General features: G+C 48.5%; 1 protein-coding gene across 1 annotated transcript in view; it reads right to left on the reverse strand.

Moving 5' to 3' along the window:
• VAPB (VAMP associated protein B and C) overlaps window positions 1-20,190 on the reverse strand; it is a 58,849-nt gene extending 38,659 nt beyond the window's left edge. Inside the window, exon 1 of the mRNA XM_029611646.1 lies at window positions 19,857-20,190. Within this exon, the coding sequence (XP_029467506.1) occupies window positions 19,857-19,914 (58 nt within the window). The 5' untranslated portion in view covers window positions 19,915-20,190. The remainder of the gene's footprint in view (window positions 1-19,856) is intronic.
• Between the last annotated feature and the right edge of the window lie 244 nt (window positions 20,191-20,434).

Below are 20,434 nucleotides of genomic sequence, written 5' to 3' on the forward strand. Positions count from 1 at the left end.
GTCCCTTCCACATACACACACCCTCATACAGGCTCCCTCACTCTCTCGCACACACACATTCCCTCATATAGGCTCCCTCTCTGAAACCCACACAAGCATCCCCCCCACCCACCCTCTCTTACCTCCCATGCTCTGTCACACCCTCCCCACCCCTCTTACCAACCATGCTCTGTCACCCCCCCCTCTCACACACACACATTCTCTCTCACCAGCATCCCCCTCCCCATGCTCTCTCTCCCACCCTCCCCGACACACATTCTCTCTCCCCGACACACATTCACCCGCACTGTTCGCGGTGAAGATGAAGGCCCGGCGCGCCGTTCGCGGCACATGGGGACCTTCCATTTTCGCCTTGAGCAGAAAATAGCAGCGGAGACCCCGGCATGCCGCGAACGGAGCGCGTCCCATGGCACACGCTGCGTTCGCAGCATGCCAGGGTCTCCTCAGCTATTTTCAGCCTGTCCCGCGATGGCCGCTGCAGAATTCCCCCAGGATTATCTCTTGTACCTGGTGTTGCGGCGTGTTTGAGCTCCAAGCCAGATATATTATAGCGCCATCTATGGCGAGCTGGGGAACATGCGCGAGCACTGACGGACACTACCAAGCCAGATATATTATGGATTTTTAAAGTTATTGCTGCTCAAGGAGGTGCGGCCAGGTATTGAACGAAGGGTTTTCACACAAGGGGATTTGCTGAATGTTTATGAAAAGTAAAATATCCTTTTTGTCTAAATTACTCATTCAATAGGGTTCTCTCTTATCGGGGTTTAGATTAGTACTTAATCACGATTCGAGTATGAGCATTCATGGTGCTAAAATACAGACCATTCTAAAGGGGTTCACCAACGCGCAGCGCTGCAAACACAAGTGATTATGTCATCAGGTACCAGTATGTGCAGACAGATGCTCCTGCTGATATCTTATTTATTTGTAGACTTTTCTATACCGATATTAGTGGAGAAATATCTGTTTGCAGCAGAACTATAGTATGGAAATTACAATGAACAGGTATTGGGGGAGGGATTACAGAGGAACAAGGAAATAGCAAAGAGATAAAGAGAAACAAATGCTTGTTAACCTCAAATGTTTCTCCTGCAATTGGACTAAGACAACAGCACATGGTGAAAAGAATACCCTGGAGAACTTAACTGAAGGCAATGGTAATGTATTTAGTAACAGTGGATACTGGCAGAAAAGGACCACTGCCCTCGACGGTAAAGAAGTTCCCCTAGCTTTCCTACATGTTTGACTGCTTGGCAGGGACTGCTTCCTGGCTTCTTACTGCTGGTAGCTGGGATGTGAAACTAAGATGCCCCTGCTGTAATTTCCTGTGATGATCAGAAATATATTGTGGGAAACCAGCTAATGAATACTTTAATTTACAAAAGACCTAAAAAAGCAGAGGGAAAAAGTGAGCTTTTTGAGGACTGTAATAATATTTTAATCTTTGCCTCTTAATTGATCAGGGAAAGCCTCACACAAATGCAGTGGCATTGTGTTACACTAACAAGTCAGAAATGGACAAAAATATTTAACTACTTTTACTCTTTGACCCTATTTGCATGGCTTATAATTTATAAGAATGTATAGAGTGAATGTTTTTCCTTTACAGGCACAGGAAGATTTGTGATAACTCTGAAATCATTTTCTTTGACAAGCTTGGTATGAAACAATAACACTGGTCTATCAGATAAGAGAGAGACTGGTAAAGCGAGGGCCTTATAAAACCATGCATGGAGGCTTTCTTGCATATAAGCAATCTATTCAGCATTAAGCACCCTGCTACAAACAAAGAATGCATCTGGAAGCACAGCAGCTGGGACACACAAATCAGGTCACTGTATGCCTGATTTGTAGAACAACAGCAAAAAAGTTCAATCTGAAACAAAAGCTCCACTGAAACAACCTAAGTTCCCAACTGCTGGTCACTAACAGGGATCAGGTGGGAGAACACGCAGTGCATTGCCGGATCTGCCACTGTGCTGTTTTACTGCAGACATGGTTTTTCTTGGAAAGAGAAAACGCGTCTGAAAGACACCAGTTAAGTTTTCCCCATCTCCGACTACTACCGTTTCCAGACGTAAGAGGAAGTGCTCCCCACAACACCGTCTGACCCATTACTCTCTTGGCTTGCACGCCACACTGTACCCACCTCACCAGTAAAGAAGCTGCCATTTAAAAAATAATTAAAAAGCAGAAACTTCTACACCTTCATAAAAAAGTGTCTGACCCAATTCCTTCTGGTTATAACAACTTTCCTTTAAATCTACACGAGCGACGGCATTAAAAAAAAAAAAACACTAACTAAAAAGCGAGTGAAGACAGAGAGAAAACATAAGACATTGAAGGCTGGCAGCAATGCAATCAGACTTCATCATCCACAAGTGCCAAAACAGTAAAAGCCATAAGAAGGGGTCCACAAGGGGGAAAAAAAAAAAAAGGTCCTTGTGCGCAACATCTAAAAAGTACACATATAAGTGGTCATACTCACCCTTAATCAAAAACGCCAGTGCAGGATCATTGTTCAAGTTACTGCAGCAGTTTGCACATAATTCCTCTGAGCTCCTAGGGGCTGCTACTGTGTCACAGGAGTATAACAAGTCACTGACTCTTGAAGTGTCATCAGGCTGCTTCACACATTGTCAGCTCAGAAGAACCTGATACAGCACGAGGTAATTTGTCATGCTTTTAACGATTGTGGCTTCTTCTGGGGGGGGGGGGGGGATGAAGAAGCCATTTAAGAAATTCTACCGACGAGCAGTGTTTAATTTTATACACACACACAACAGGAATTATGGGGCTGTACGCTCAGAAGGCTCAGCTTTCCTATAGAGGTAAAGCCTCAGACGTGTTCCGGCAAACGTACGAAAATGCTTATGAAGTGATCTCAAGTTACTGCTACGGAAAGCCATTACGGATTCTCTTGCTTCGATACTTTAGATTGTTAACTGATTTAGAAGCCAACAACAAATCCCTTTGGGAATTTTTTTTTTTTTTTTTAGAATTTGAAATTTTTATTGAGGTTCATCAGAACAGAACACCATTTTATATACCAAATTACTAGAGATGTGAATCGGAACTGATATCGGATCCGATTCTGGTTCCGATTCACATCTCTACAAATTACAAGGTGCGATAATTATAAAAATGGTAACATCAATAGCTGACCATCTACTCGATATCAGATCAAGAGCTTTGAGAATTTTGGGGGCACTGGCGGCGGGAGCCGCGACATGCGTGTGCTAGTGGAAGAGCGCCAGAGCATCGATTCATCCACCGAGCGGTTCTGAGACTGAAATCTTGTGCACAAAAGCACTGGACGATGAAGGCGAGTGCACCACCAACAAAAGCAGCAAGATGTACACCAACATTCAGATGAAGTACAATACGCTTTATTTTTCCAGCTATGATCAGATTTTCCTCGTGCTCATTCACACCCGTTCCTTTCTGTATAAAACCTATCCTGGGTGTTTACATTTATTTTGTGTGCGAGGTATCCACCTTTTTACTACGACTACTCCCTCTGTTTTTAAAACAAAGCCTCCTTTAGAGTCCAATTCCAAAGGGACTGAAGATTTGACCATATAACACCCCCCCCCCCCCCCCCCCCCGCTACCTGTCGTTCCAGTTCCTCAACTGTACCCTTTTTTCTTCAGATCCTAAGCAATCAACTAGAACCCACCATCACCACCAGGTTTTTAATGACGGGCTCTCACTCATTTGTCTGTGCGTCTATTAGCTTTTCTCTTCCTCGCTTGCTTTTCCTTCCCCCTCCATTCCCTTGTGGCTCTGGTTCGGTGCAGGCCGGACGTAGGGGGGGCTGCCCCAGACCATGGCTTTGTGTAGCCCAGCAGGTGCCTCAGGTCGTGACTCCAGATAACTCCCTGCAGTATTTCGTGGCAATGCTCTCTGCCCAAGCCACCAGTAATTTTCCAGCCCTAACAGTAAAAGGCTAGGCTACCTAATAATTTGAGGAACATGGGCGGTATGTGTCTGCTTGAAACAAATCCTTCAAGTATAATGATTTCTTCACACTAAAAACCAGCTGAGTGCAGGTTTCACCAGTTGGAAGCAGTCATCTGTCAAGAATTAGAAATACAAGGTACACAGTAATAGCAAATGACAGCAGACGAAGACCAAAATGCTCCATCCAGTCAGGATTATAACCGCCACTCCACATACATTATCCCCACCTTCTTGTTTAGGGTGGCAGCTACTGTTTCGTGAAAGTTACCCCCCTTACAAAAAAAAAAGTTACCACATATTACCCCAGTGCTACATTTTATCCTCTCTGTGTTCACCTATGCCCTTTTGGATTCCATCACCATTTTTGTCTTCACCACTTCCTCGGAGACGGCATTTCAGACATTTACTACCTTTTCCATTAAAAAAAAAAAAGTCCAGGCATTGTTCAGTCTACCTCCTGGAGTTTCATATCATGGCCACTATTTCTACAGCTTCCTTTCCACTGGAAAAGGTTTCTCCCTTGTGCATTTTTAATACCTTTCAGATGCGTGACGTTTGTATCGTGTCCCTAGTCTTTCATCTTCCTGCAGGGCACACTTATTTAGGTCCTCATGTGCCTTTTGGTACAGACCCCATACTGTTTTAGTTGCCCCTCTGGATTGCTTCTACCCTCCCCCCTATCCTTTTCTGAGATTAGGTCTCCAGAAATTAACATAGTACTGCAGGTGAGGCCTCACCAGCGACCTGTGCAGGGATATAATCACCTCTCTTATCCTCCTGGTTATGCCTCTCCATGCAGTCCTAGTCACTGTTTCGTCACACTGCTTCCCTGCCTTCACATTGGACACTATCACCCTGAGGTCTGTCTCCTGCTCCGTGCTCAGCAATCTTTCACCCCCATCTCATAAGGGATCCTTTGATTTCTGTATCCCAAATGCATGACTTTTTTTTTTTTTTTTGCAATTGAATCAAATTGCCAAACATTCAAACACTCCCAAGTTCTCTTAGGTCAGACTTCATTCCATCTGCTCCTTTGTGGTGTCCACTCTGTTACAAATCTTAATTTACATAAAATGAGAAACATTTCCTTCTAACCCTGCTGCAATCTCTCACACAAAGATACCGAATGAATCAGTCCCAGAAAAGATCCCCGAGGCACTCCATCAATCGTTTCTCTCTCTCTCTCTTCAGAATGGTTTCCGTTTACCACTATTCTCTCATCAGTAAACCAATTCTTAATCTAGTCCATCCTTGGACCCACCCTCAAGCTGCGCATTTTATTCATGAGCCTATGCGGTTGGGACAACATCAAAAGCTTTGCTGAAATGCCAGTAAATGACATGCAGTGCACGCTCTTGATCCAATTCTCTAGTCACCCAAACAAAAAGATGCGTTTGACATGATCTCCCTCTGGTAAAAAAAAAAACAAACAAACATGCTGTAGTTTTCAGCCTTCTCTCCAACACTTTGTAAGGAGGGACTTCAGTCCTCATCCTCCAGTCTTGAGGCATGACTGCCATTTACAAGGCTCTGCTGAACAGGTCATCGGCCAGAACCTCTCCGAGCTCCCTCAGTATGCTAGGATGCACCTCATTCGTCCCCATGGCGTTTGCTCACTTACAGTTTTGCTAGTTACACACACACACTCTTCCTTAACCAGCACCTTATCTACTCTTGCCAACCAGCAGCAGTCTTTCTCCTAAGTCCTCTTCAGTAAGCCCCAAAGTAGTTTAGCATTTCTGCTTTTTCCTCATCTTCTTCCCATCTCACGATGCCACCTCTGGCTTTCCTCCGGTCCTCTCTGCCACACCTGAAAAAAATGTTTTGGTCACCTCCCCCTCATTAGCCAACTTTTTCTCCACTTGCGCTTCTGCCACCCAGATTTCTCTTGCAGCTTTACCAGATGTTCTTTCCTGTTTTCCTCTTTTTGAGGTCCTTTGTACTTTTTGAATGCCGAGGCTTCATTTTTTCAGCCACCTCGTTGGAAAGCCGTATCCATTTCCTTATCTTACAAAAGCATTTGTTACCATAGCAGCTCATTTTTATAGTTTAGCCCACTGTTCTTCCACCAACTCAAGGTACTTCCCAATTTTAGTAAAGTCAATACTTTTGAAATTCAGGACCGAGTTTCATGGGACTTCTCTCCGCCTTGGCCTTTATATCAAGCCATACCGTCTGATGGTCCCTGCTATGCAGGTGGGCTCCTACCTGGACATTGGACGCTGTCTCTCTCCCCCCGTCTGTGAGTACCAGGTACAGTATTACCTTCCACACATGGCTTCCGTCACCACTTGTTTGAGCAGAACCCACTGAAGGGAATCCACAATCTCTACCTTCTTACCAACTCTGCAGACATCGGGCAGCTTTCAGATGTCTTCATCCAGACCTTATCCCGCTTCTCTCAGTCACCAGCCTGTAGGCCACACTGGTACATATGGAAGAGACGGCACTTCATTCTCAGACGGCCCGCAGCACTGCCTCCTTTCCCCACCTCCTCTCCCCTTTCTGCTACCTCTGCCTTTCCTGGTATGGCCGTACGCCATGCGTGTAACTTGCTGATCCACGTTTCCATAAAAGCAACAGTGTCTAAATCCGCCTCCATCAGGTCTTGCGGATCCGGAACTTTATTGCCTAGACCAGGGGTGGGCACTTCCGGTCCTCGAGGGCCACAAACCAGTCTGGTTTTCAGGATATCCCTAATGAATATGCATGAGAGAGATTTGCATGTACTCTGCCTCAGTTGTATGCAAATCTATGTCATGCATATTCATTAGGATATCCTAAAACCTCGACAGGTTTGTGGCCCTCGAGGACTGGAATTGCCCACCCCTGGCCTAGACGATGAAGCATTTGAGCTCACTGCATCCCAGCTGTTTCTCCTTTGCTTGCTGATCCTTCTGGTCTCCTCCTCAACCCATGTGCTGAAGAGAGGGTGATTTTAAGCTGATTTCTTTGGTTATTTTCCTTACCACCTACACTGCTTGTCGGGAATGCATCCCAATTCCAGCAGATTCCATCTGCCACCCCCGTCTTTTAGTTTAACATTTGTCAACATACAAACTCAATTTTTTTTCACTTAGGATCTTTTTTCCTGCCACAGAAAGGTGTAGGACATCTTTACTGTACAGCATTTTACTGTTCCATTCCATGACCCCAGCCTCCTAGAACCACGTACTGAAGTCATATTATGGCACAGCCTTTCCTCGAGCAGGTAACAATTCTAAAAAAAAGCTATGTAGATTTCACCAAATGTCTAAGCCTCCCCCCTCTTCTGGAAACCTCTCTGTACTGTAGAGATGCTGTTTTGTGCCAGGCCATTAGTACCCAGGTGGATTATATAATCACCAAGTTTCTTCTCTGATCACACTAACAATCTGGTTTCCATTTCTACTTCAAAATGTGTCCCCAAGTTTGCCTTTGATAAATCGACTTGCCCTCCCCAGAAGGAGTTTTGTGTCTTGAGGTCCTCCGACAAGTTTGGGTTTGTGCGCGCATCGGGGGATTCCTTTCGGATACCTCTTCTGGTGCTTATTCCTATACTCCAGTGATTTCCACTGCAATGTAAAACCCGCAGACCTTCAAACATGCGCACACACATCTGAAACCGAATACATCCATTATTATGCAAAACCTTTTGTTTGGAGCGTTAGCGGTTAGCTTTACTTCAAGCTAGACATCAGCTAAACAAAAATGTGGAGTCGTTTGGGTTTATGAACCAGCAAGAAACAAAACAAAAAAAATCTAACAACTCTTTGAAAGCCATAAGTGGGCTGGGTGAGAGAAAAGCATTACCTGTCTGGTAACTACTGGCAAAGAGTGACAAGCAGGGACAACTGTAACCAGGATGGTCAGAAGACTTTAGAAAATCTTGGCAGAGCAAGTAAAAATTGTTACCGTGCTGATGTGAAGAGAACTGTATTTAACTAAAAATCGAATTATCTGCCTTCCTTTGGCAGCTCTAAACATATTCTACTACACTTGAAATTTTCACTCACTTGTAAAAACCAATGAAGACAGAAAATGAAATTTAGCTTGTGTTACCTTTCGTAAAGATATACCACAAGGTATTACCCTAGTTAGCAGCCATACTGTTCAAACTATATATTAAAAAAAAGGAAAATTAGTTTCTTACCTGATAATTTTCGTTCCTGTAGTACCAAGGATCAGTCCAGGACACCTGGGTTGTGACTCCGCACCAGTAGATGGAGACAGACTAAAACTTGTGGGCGGAGCCATATATGCCCCTGTGCCAGTCACAGCCCCTCAGTCATACGTAATGTCAAAGTAGAAACACAACCAGAGAACTAAAACCAAAACTAACTATAAACCGCTAATAGAACGGGGAAAGAAACATCCCTTCTGGAAACGGACCCTCCAACCGAGAGAGCGAAACAAGCGGACAAGATTAACCCAGAACAGTGAGCGGACTCTCCGTTACTTCAGCGCAGCACTGCGGGCGGGATCCTGGACTGATCCTTGGTACTACAGGAACGAAAATTATCAGGTAAGAAACTAATTTTCCTTTCCCTGTACGTACCAGGATCAGTCCAGGACACCTGGGATGTACCAGAGCCAACTTACCGAGGGTGGGAAGCAGAGAGTCCCGCTCGGAGTACCATCTCTCCAAATCCCCGGAATCGGTAGCCCGGACATCCAACCGGTAATGCCGGATAAAGGTATGCCACGACTTCCAGGTAGCCGCCCTGCAAATCTCTTGATGCGACACCTGAGAAGCCTCCGCCCAAGACGCAGCTTGAGAGCGAGTCGAGCGAGCCCGAAGACCCACGGGAAGTGGTTTTCCCCGCACCAAGTACGCCGAACCAACGGCCTCCTTGAGCCAACGGACAATCGTCGTGCGGGACGCTGCAGCTCCTGTCTTTGGACCAGAGAACCAAACAAACAGATGATCTGTGACCCGAAATGGATAAGTGACCTCCAGACCGCGAAGGAGGGATCTCCGCACGTCAAGCGTCCGCAATTCCCTCGCTTCTGGATCAGAGGGCTCCCCGACCGCGAAAGCGGGCAGCTCAACCGATTGATTTACATGGAAGGCCGACACCACTTTCGACAGGAAGGAAGGAACCGTCCGCAAAGAAACACCGGAATCGGAAATGCGCAAGAAGGGTTCCCTACAGGACAAGGCCTGTAACTCCGAAACACGCCGTGCCGAAGCGACCGCCACCAAGAACACCGTCTTCAACGTGAGGTCCTTAATAGTTACGTGTTTCAAAGGTTCACCCCAATTGAGGTTCCGAGCCGGACAGGGGAGACGCAATGGAGGACGAAGGTGCTTAGCTCCCCGAAGTAAACGGGAGATAACCGGGTGAAGAGCCAGGGACGTACCACGGATCTCACCTTGCAAACAACCGATCGCCGCCACTTGGACCCATAGAGAACTGCAAGCCAGACCTTTGGCTAGACCTGTCTGGAGGAATGCCAGAATGTCGGAGACAGAAGCCGTAGTGGGGCCCACCCCACGTTGCACGCACCATTCCTCAAAAACTACCCAGACACGGACATAAGCCAGGGACGTCGACTGTTTCCTGGAACGTAGCAACGTGGCTACCACCGCATCTGAGTAACCTTTTCTCCTCAGCCGATTCCTCTCAAAAGCCATGCTGCGAGACAGAAGTGATCCGCATCCTCCAAACAGACGGGGCCCTGATGGAGTAGACCCGCCATTCCCTGGCGCTGAAGGGGTGCCGCTACTGTGAGCTGGAGGAGGTCTGCGAACCACGGCCGGCGTGGCCACTCCGGTGCCACCAGGATCACGTTGGCTGGGTGCAACTCAATGCGCCGCCGAATCTTGCCGATCATCGGCCACGGGGGAAACACGTACAGCAGAACATCCGTCGGCCAGGGAAGCACCAGCGCATCGATGCCTTCTGCCCCCCTTTCTCGAAGCCGACTGAAAAATCACGGAGCCTTCGCGTTGTGCCACGTGGCTATCAGATCCATGTGGGGCACTCCCTACGTTTCGCAAATGAGAAGAAAGCTTCGTCCGCCCGCTCCCATTCTCCAGAATCCAGGCGATGCCGGCTGAGAAAATCCGCCTGAACGTTGTCGACTCCTGCAATGTGAGAGGCTGCTGTGTCGCCGAGATGTAGCTCTGACCAGACCATTAAGCGCCGAGCTTCCTCCGCCATCTGTGGGCTCCTTGTCCCGCCTCGGCGGTTGATGTAGGCCATGGTGGTCGCGTTGTCCGACAACACTCGGACTGCTTCTCCCCGCACTACCGGTAGGGAGGCTTGCAGAGCCAGACGGACCGCTCTGGTCTCTAGTCTGTTGATAGACCACTGGGCTTGCGACACTGACCATAGGCCTTGGACCGAGCTCCCTAGGCAGACCGTTCCCCAACCGGAGAGGCTGGCATCCGTGGTCACCACCGTCCAATTGGGCACCAGAAGAGACACTCCAGAGGACAGATGACTGGAATCCAGCCACCAGAGCAGGCTGGACCTCGCGTGTCCCCCTAGTGGAAGCGGTAAGCGGAACTCCTCGGAAACCGGCGCCCAGCAAGATAGTAAGGATGACTGTAATGGTCGCAGATGAGCGAACGCCCAGGGAACCAGCGCGAGTGTGGAAGCCATAGAGCCCAGGACCGTAAGGCAGTCGCAGACCCGCGGCCGGCTGAGAGACAAGAAGCGCCTTACTTGAGCTGGCAGCTCGTATCTCCGTTCGTGTGACAGGAACACCTAGCCTTGCGACGTGTCGGCAACGGCTCCCAGATATTCCAAGGTCTGCGAGGGTGTCCGATGACTCTTGTTGAAGTTGACCACCCATCCTAGGGACTGCCAAGGTGTAGGCCCCTGGCCAACTGACAACCGACATTGATCCTCGGGCTTCGCCCGAATCCACCAATCGTCCAGGTAAGGATGTACCAGGAGACCTTACTGGCGCAGCCGCGCCGCCACCGCGACCATCACCTTCGTGAACGTACGGGGGCCGTCGCGAGACCAACCGGGAGCGCTTGAAACTGGCAATGCCGTCCTAGAACGCAGAACCTGACGAAGTGCAGGAACGACAGCTGAATGCCTATGCGAAGATACGCCTCCGCGAGAGCTAGGGAGGTCAGAAAACTTGCCGGGCTGCCCCGCAGCAATTACCGACCGAATCGACTCCATGTTGAAGTGAGAAACGCAAAGGCATCTGTGCACTCCACCGAGATCCAGAATAGATCTGGCCGTGCCGCCTTTCTTGGGGCGAGGAAGTAAATGGAGTAACGGCCCCTGCCGTGTGGTTGACCGGAACGGAGGAGGCAGCCGAGTCTGATCACGTGGAGGACCCACTGGTCTGACGTTACACCGGCCCATCTCTCGACAACTGAAATCCACCGTGCCCCGACGTTGGGAACGGCGTGCTGTGGCTGCGGTGAGAGAGCGAGAGGCCGACCCCCTTTCATTGTGAAGCTTAGGACCCCTGCGCACTCCGGGGCTCCCTCGTTTCCCCCGAAGGACTGCTGCCGCCATGGCGGGGTCCTGGAGGAAGAAGTCCTATACGCCTGACCAGGAGACTTTGAGGACGTGACGTCCTGGGATCACGAAAGCGGGACCTGGCCGAAAACGAATCCCGCGCCCTGAATTTATCCTCGGGCCGTTGGAAAAACCCCGATTTCCCCTAGGGAAATCCTTCGATCTCCGGCAAGGGAGAGAGCTTACCCAAAGCGTTCGTGACCTAAAGGTGCAACGCCGGAGTATCCTATTCTCGAGAGGGCAGGGCTGACCCAGAGAGGTGAAAAGGAAGGAAGCCCAGCCGAGCCTACCCGCAGCGGGGTGGCGATGCCCAACCCCTCCAGGATGGCGGGAATCAGGGGCCATCTACTTCCTGATGAAGAGGCGGATCAAGCTCAAGTGATCCCCTTCCGAAGCCTGTGTCTGCCTCGCCGCCCCCCTGCGGCGGCGCGCCATCCCCCTCAGCCCCCCTCGGAGGCGGGGAGGACGCCTTGGAAATCTCCGGACCCGACGAATCAGATGTAGACCTCTCCCCCAGCCCCCCTCGGAGGAGGGGAGGGCACCTAGGAAATACCGGATCCGACGAGTCAGAGGCAGGGTCCGTGCCCAAGCTAGGCGGTAGGGCCCCCAACGGGCGATCTGGCTATGAATCTCGCTGCCGCGATCCGCGGCCGAATACGCGTCCAGTCCAAACTGATTGGCCTCTCAGGCCCCCCCCCACCTGGCCAGAAGGTCGCTTGAGGGCTCTGCGGGCCGTAAAGGCCCTAAGCCAGGCCAAAAGAAAACCAGGGACAGAAAAGGCCCCATGCCAGGCCAAAAGCAAACCAGGGGCAAAGAGCGTTTCTCCCCCAGCCCTCCCCCCCCACCGCCTCCGATGGTAAATAGACCGCGGAGTCGGCCGCTGGGGGGGGAGGGGGGAGGGGGGGAACGGAACAAGGGAAATCCTGGGACCTGCCGCTTGGTGTCGCGCTCGACGCTGGCACCAAGATGGCCGACGTTCCCGCCAATTTCGCGCGAGAGGTCGGCGTTTTTTTTTTTTTTTTTTTAAATCTTTTCCCGCGGCAGACAGGAACAGCTTGGGGAAGGCCGCCGGATGGTCCCCGACCGCAAACGCGAGAGGCTGCCGCCGAACAAGCACCCCCTGAAGACAGGCCGACGATCCTGTGCCCCCCCTTTTTGCCGCCTGATGAAACCGCGCTCGCTAGAGGCGCACGGCGCTGGAGTCGCAAGTCGAGCAGGCCGACCCAAGCGGCCTGCTCGGAAGCGTGCCGAAAAAGCAAAATTAAAAAGAGAGAAGGGAGAAAGAGGGAAACGCCGAAACGACCGCTGCAGCAGAGAACCCGGCGCGCTGAAAAGAAAACTGCACCGTTTTTTGTTTTTTTTTTTTTTAAACTGAGCTGTCCCTCGCAGCGGTACGGCGGTCTGGCCGGGGCGAGAGAACCGGGCCCCCGGTATCCCCCGGCTGGGCTGTAAGCGAACCCCGGATCCGCGACCCGTAGCCCAGCCAGTGCCCTACCAGGAGGAATGGTGCTCTACCAGGAGGAATGGTCCCTTCAGGACCTAGGAACCTCCTGGGAGCAAACGACCCAGCCCCGAGGCATGCCGACGAAACGCGACGAAAAGAAGAGCCACGCGAATAAACAGGTAGGATTAAGGCGACCGACCTCCCCCCGCCATCAGCGCCCCCCCGGAGCCAACACGGAGCGGCGACGCGAAGGAACAGAGCCGGAAACAAAATCAACAACTTTCTTTTTTTTTTTTTTTTTACAAAAAACCTGTCACTATCCACCGTCCTGGAGCCCTAATCCAGCAGGGGTGAGTGAACCGGGCTCCCCGGTGTCACCCCAGACGCTGCTACTCACGTAGCCGGGTCCTCGACCCTAGCAGCGGCCTCAACCGGGGGAGGGTAGTCCCCTCAGGACCTCTCAACCCCCCTGGGAGGCAGGGCGGACGGGACGGCAGTGACAATTTACAATGCAAAATGCAAAATTCCCAAAAGAAAACAACTATAGCCTAAACTGGCCTAAAACCAAGTAAAGAACCAACCCTGACGGAGTACCAGAACCAGGGCAGGCAGGAGCTGTGACCGCACCTGCACCATCTACTGGAGACAGAGTAAGACTGAGGGGCTGTGACTGGCACAGGGGCATATATGGCTCCGCCCACAAGTTTTAGTCTGTCTCCATCTACTGGTGCGGAGTCACAACCCAGGTGTCCTGGACTGATCCTGGTACGTACAGGGAAAAGTGTTTTCCTTAAATTAGTTAAAAGCAACAAACTGGTTGGGTATACATAATACTTTACTAAAGATGGTCAATGTTTAAAGACATCCCTCGGTAGTTTTCTTTCCTTGAGTAGCTCTGAAAGTTTGCATCTTTTAAAAAACGTTAGTGTTTGCCTTCTAAAGGCACCATAATTGTTAATGGAAGAAAACTAATTTTATTTCCGGCATCCCACTGCAATTTCAAAGGTCGAAGATGCCTCAGTAACTCTTGCCCCAGATTACTGAATGTATTAGTGGTGACATCACTTCCTCAGTAGGGGGGAGGAGGAGGAGTTCCCTTCCCTGCCGCCAGGCAGACAGGCACAAGATAAGCACCACAAGAGGTGAAGAGTTACTTCTACTAAGCTGGCTAACTGGAAGTCAAACGAAAAATTTAAAAAAAAGCCCTTATAAAGCCAGTATTGTTAGGGCCAGCTCAATAGCCCCATGAGAAACTCAGGCTCAAGTCCTCAATGCAAGTTTTGCTCCAGAAGGTGGGAAGGCTGCACAGCCCCCAGAAGTGAGGAGTCTCAGCCGTGGCTCAACAGCGACACCTGCTGGCTGGCTTATGAGTTACATCTGTACTACCCTTAACCAATAAGCCTTGTTACGTTTGATGCAACTGCGACACTACTCTCTGATTCAATGGCGGGGGGGGGGGGGGGGTGGGGGGGAGGAATGGGAGCTGGATTAAAACAACTGAGGGCCCAAAACTTTTAAAGGTCTGGGGAATTGATACGCATGGGGGTAACCTGCACGGAGCAGCAATTACCACCCTTAAACAGAAAGGGAGGGATTACTACCCTTAACTAATAAGCCTTGATGCTTCTGACGCCAAGTACTTCACTCTCTGCTTCGAGGGTGGTTGAGAGGGGGTGAAAGAGGAACTGGATTCAGACAACCAACATGGGCCCTGACTTTTACGGTCTGGGGTACTGATATATATATAGACATAAGTGAAAAAGCACAGGACTGCTTTTAAGGCTGAGTCCATAAGCAAAATACATCAGCACTGTCTGAATTTTCAAGTAAGCTCATCACTCAGTAAAAATGCTGCTAGCAGTAAGATTTTTATGGGTTATCCTAAGGCCTAGGAATAACTGCACGGAGTGGCAGTTGCTACCCTTAAGAGATATATGGGGGTAACCTGCACGGCATATACTACTATAAGAAACTTGCTGAGCAGACTGGATGGACCATTTAAGTACTTTTTTTTGCCATCATTACTATATTATTGTACCACGTTCTGAGGGACCCACGACCCAATGCCTCTCAGCTAGAGGACTGCCAACATATGGGCCGAACTAGACAGCAAGGAGGGAGAGAAATGGATTTTTGATGGTCATTTGAAAACAAAGTGTACCAACTGGGAAGTACTCTGTCCACAGCAGAAATCGCTCCTAGTCTCCAGCTACACATGCCATGCTAGTTAAAATTAACACATAGTATGTCTTTACTGGAAGGAATTTAAAAAAAAAAAATCAATTTTTACAATTCCTGTGCTGGAAGAAGAGACAAATTGTACGCATTCAGTTGTCCATTCAGCTGTCATAACGCTTGAACTGGTTTTTCTAGGTTGTGATACCTTTATTTAAAGGACCAACAAAAGATGATGCAGTAGACAGGCCTTCGAGACCATACAAGTCCCAGAATTCTTTTTTTAAAGACAGGTGTTTTCTCCAGAACTAATATGGCTAATAGAGCAGCATACAAACCACCTGAAATAACAGCAGCTTTGAAGTTATGGGCTAGAGTCTGTACATTAGCTTTCCAGGCGAGATACAATGAGTTTATCACTTAGGTGAATCCTTTACACTAAGGATTTCCATCTGGTCCAAGAGGGCAAAAACTCGGAAGGAATATGGCCATATTGGTACAGTATTGTATCTAGATCTTGTGTGTGATTGAAGGTTTTCTGTCTTTAAAAGATTTCAAGCCTACCCTCGCATCAGAAGCAAGCTCCTTTCTGACTACACACTAGACTAGAGGGTTATTTTTTTTAACCAAGTCTCTGCCTATTCTTTCACGCTGCTAATACAGTGGGAGCAAACCTCTGGTCACTGGTGCCATGGACTTTCATGGACATCTTGGGGCATATAAATAAATAAAATAAATAAATAAATAAAATAAAATAAATAAATATCCCTCATTTCTTTCACACAACAGAATAAGCTGTTGTATTTACAAGGGTTTTTTTGTTGTTGTTGTTTGTTTTCAAGAAGTGCACTACAAAAATGCCACTAGCAAAGAAAATAATGTAGTTTAGTTTTGGCGTGTTTGGTTAGGTTTGTTTGGTTTTATGACGTATTTTAAATTTTGTATCATTTTACGATATACTGATTGCGGTGTTACTGTTACCTACTGGGCATGAACCGAACAAATCAGCGGGTGAAAAAAAAAAAATCAATACACAAAGCAGCATGCTACTAAATTCATCCTGCTGACAGATCCCTCATCTTCTGTGAGCCACTGTGGATATTATGTATCCAACAGTCTCGGGAAGAATCAATGCAGGGCTTCGGCTTTTAGGCTTATGGATTTTTTTTTTTATTATTATTCTATTTGTGATGTCACAACTATTCCCGTATTTGGAAGACAGGAGAGGTTAACAGCTGCTGGAAAAAAAAAAAGAGAGGACTAACTCAGGTAAAGAGAAAAAGAGAACAGTGCTGGTCTTCTAGGGAGAGGACTAGGACTGGGCTAACCATCCAGCACCGGGTCATTTGCAATCCAGTCCTGGTTTTACAATTCTGGTTTCAAAGCTCACTGCAAGATTTTCAGTGCAATTGGAGTTACAAAACCAGGACTGGCTCACCTGCACTTTACATGCTGGAGCAGAGATGGGGAGGATAGAGGAGTTGATCCTAAGTGGATACACACAATCCTGAATGAGATGTCTATCTTCTAGGTGGGGACAACACTCAAACCATGAAGTAACTGCACCACAAACGAGAACCTAACCGAATTAGGCCTCACATCTTTTCATAGAAACAGCTGTGTTTAGGCCCTAAAACTGCGAGTCTACTTTTTCCTTCTTGCCACCATGACGCAGTGTTTGAAAACCACTTTTCTAATGCTTTCAGGCTCACAGCCCATTGCTAATTTGGCTTAAAGGTGACAAATATCGCCTGGAAATTATATTGCAAAATTATTTAGCTAATGTGGAACTACAATTATTCATCTGATATAATCCATATATGTTAAGAAATAAAATCAAACAACTTGATTAAAAAACCCAAAAGGATGAATACCAGCATAGAATAAAAATTGAAATCTGAGTGATTTAAAAAAAATGCCACTCTCTCTCTATGGCTCAAATAACCCGAATGCAAATGAGTATTCATTTCTGCAGCACGTATGCACAAGGTGTTGTATAAAATAATTCACATGCTTGGAGTTCTTGCCTCAAGACTGCTTCTTAAGCAAAGCCTCTAAACTGGAAGATAGACTTGCTCAGGTTCATACAAGTTAATTGAAGCCAGTCTACCTTCACGGCACTCTGCACCAATCCTTGTGTTACACTACCAGCTCATTCAAAAGGTACATTTAGGTAGGTGAACGAAGTCCACAGGATTACACATACTGGGGTAGATTTTCAAAGAGTTACACGCATAACCCCCGAAAACCTACCCCTGCGCGTGCCGAGCCTATTTTGCACAGGCTCGGTGGCGCATACAAGCCCCGGGGACGCGCGTATGTCCCGGGGCTTCGAAAAATGGGACAGCTGGGGGTGGGGCTGCGGTCCGGGGGCGTGGCCGAGTGCCCCAACACAGCAGCCTGTGTCAGGGCCTGGCGCGCCGGTGCGTGCAAGTTACGAAACAAGGTGGGGGTTGGCCCAAAAAAAAGTTCCCTCCAAGGCCGCTCCGAAATAGGGCTCGGCGCGCGCCGACCCCAGATTTTATAACATGTGCGCGGCAGCTCGCGCGCATGTTATAAAATCGGGTGTACATTTGTGTGCGCTGGGTAGCGCGCACAAATGTACACCGCATGCGCAAAATTTAAAATCGGCCCCACTATTTGTAAATTTTCTAAACCAGTAAGGCTAATTTATTCCCATGCCTTCTATACAAGGATTTTAATGTATGATACACTTACTTCTCCTGTGATGTCGATAATTCACATTAAAATTGCAGATATTTTACAATATTGCTCACTAATAGTTGGGATTCTTGAAATCTGACTGTTCATGTCTCCTGGCGTGTTTCACTACTATGGGCCAAATGTACTAATCATTTTCACACATGGGAAAAAAAGCATTAGTTATATCCAGCCTTGTGATTTTTTTTTCAGCTGCTAGCAGCCTATCTACAGACTCCAAATTATGGCAAAAATTGCTGCTTTCAATTGTCTCCAAGGTCTTGGTAGCAATTACCTCATTCGTTGGCTCATTACATATTTCAAACTAATTTTACAGTCTAAAAAAACCTGGATCATTATTAAAGTTAAATTTGATGAATATTTGCTGATTGGTGACCTGAGAAAGGCTGACCATGAAAAAGCAGGAGTTGGGATTCAGATCTAGAGGCCTCAGCAGATCAAAGAAAAATAAAGGTCAAGAAAATAAAATATCATAGCCTGGCATCAAGACACCGGATTACTAGTAATAAAAATACAAAAATGTAGTAAACTGTACGCAATTAAAAAAAAATTAAGTTAAATAGGTTAAGTGCTTTGCAGAGAGCTCACTTCAGACTTTCACAAAGCCAGAATAATCTGGAAAGGCAGGTTGGGTTCAAAACAATTTAACTCAATCTCAAGACACTGAACCTGACAGTCACAGCTCATCCATCTTTTACAATGTCTTTATTGCGGATTTGAGCTTAGACATCAATACCCCTTCTATTAACACAGGGTACCACATTTAGTGACCACGTGTTCTGAATTTCTGCCATTCTGAATCCCACAATTTTTTTTTTCACTCTCTCATGGTCAAATTTATTCATCAGTAGAAGGTTAACTACTTTTTCATACAAGTAAATCAACTAATATATACTCAGATGTGTCTCATACTCAAGATACTGCTCTCTCACTCAGTCCCCAAATTCAGCTGCATGTAGCTGATGTAAGATCTACTGCAACTACCTAATCATATTTAAACTTAATTTACACATACCAAAAAACACTATGAATCAAATGTTCCATTATGGGACATCTACTAAAGGAATGCTGAACGAAAGGTCTTGGCAAGAGATTAAAAAAAAAAGAGCCAACTAGTTATGTCATCAGAATGGCCAGTCTATTAATATCTTTGCTTTGGGTATAAAACGGGGGTGGGGGGGAGGAATCAGATTATAGAATAGGAAAAAGTCGTGTCTAAGTCCCAAAATGAAATATGAAAATATTATAACCCGACTTCATTATAGAAAACGAGTTATCTTAAAGCTCGCATCTTATGGCCGGTAATAAAGCTAATCTAGACAACTATACCTATTACCCAGTGACTTCTGAGGCTGCACCAACCTTATTTTTACATCCTTTATGCCTGCCAAGCCTAGACTACGACAGTTTCGTGGTAACTATAATCAAGCCTTGCACACAGACTGCTGGGTCCTGGGTCCTACCAGGATGCGTCTCCCCTTGCACGAACCAGGAAGCTGCTAATTCTGCAGAAAGGCCTCAAACGCCAAGGTCCCTCAAATCCCCCCCCCCCCCCCCCCCCCCAAGCACGAACGATTAAAAAGAAAAACAATGTAACCTGCAAAAAGAGAGAGAGAGCGAGATACGTTTCACTTAACCACTAACAGGAAAACGATCCGCGCTCCCATACCAGGCCCCAGTCTGGCGCCGCCCAGCACCCGATTTTAAATGTTTCCAGATATCGAAATCAGCAGAAGGGGAGTGAAAAAAATAATAAAATAAAAGGGCGAAACGTCTCCGTGAGAGCCGGGCGGCGGCGGCCGCCTCAGCCCCGGCTCAGGCCTTGCCGCTAGCAAGGGAGGGAAGAAGAGGGTGCAAGGCAAGCAGCGGCCAGCGCCCCGGAGCCCGCGCACCGCCATCGCCCCCTCCTCCCCCCGCGCGGCCTGCGACAAGGCCCAGCCGCGACACCCAGGCCCTCTCCTTCCCCGCCGCGACGCAGGGGGGGCGCCGGCCTCTCCCCTCCCCTCCCCTCCCCCCCGGACAGGGCCCGCGCCCCGCTTCTCCCCACCCCTACACAAAGATGGCGGCCGCTCCCTCACCTTTGAATTTGAGCTCGTGCTGCGGCTCCAGCTGAAGGACCTGCTCTGCCTTCGCCATGTCCGGGCCCTGCTGAGGGGAGGGAGGGAGGGAGGAGGGGTCGGGGGGGGGGGGGGAGCGTTTTGATGCTTTGCCCGGGGCCCGGGTAGAGAGGGAGGGAGAGCAGCAGCTCGGTTTTCCAGCGGAAGGGGGGGTGTGTGTGGGTGGGGGGGAGCGCCGCACGAATGCACCGGAGGTTAGGTGGAGGGAGGGAGGAGGGCGTACTGGGGGGGCTACAGAGACGAGGATGCGGCTGCGAGGAGCACACACACGGTGCGGGAGGAGGAGGAGGAGGGCGGGCGCGAGCCAGAAGGAGGCTGTCGCTGACGTCACCGCCACTGCAAAACCCTCCTCGCGACGTCCCTGCGCGAGCCTGGACCCTGACCCGGGAAAGCGCCGCCCTCTTCCTTTCCCCAGAAGGGAACTTTGCCGCCAGGGCGTTTTCTTTTCCCCCTTTTTTGTTTTAACTGATGCCGTCAGTGCCGGTACAAGTGTAACCCCCGTCCATCAGGGATCATCTTCCCAACCTCAGGGAGCATTG

This window comes from Rhinatrema bivittatum, chromosome 8, assembly GCF_901001135.1.
Source record: "Rhinatrema bivittatum chromosome 8, aRhiBiv1.1, whole genome shotgun sequence".
Classification (NCBI taxonomy): Eukaryota; Metazoa; Chordata; class Amphibia; order Gymnophiona; family Rhinatrematidae; genus Rhinatrema; species Rhinatrema bivittatum.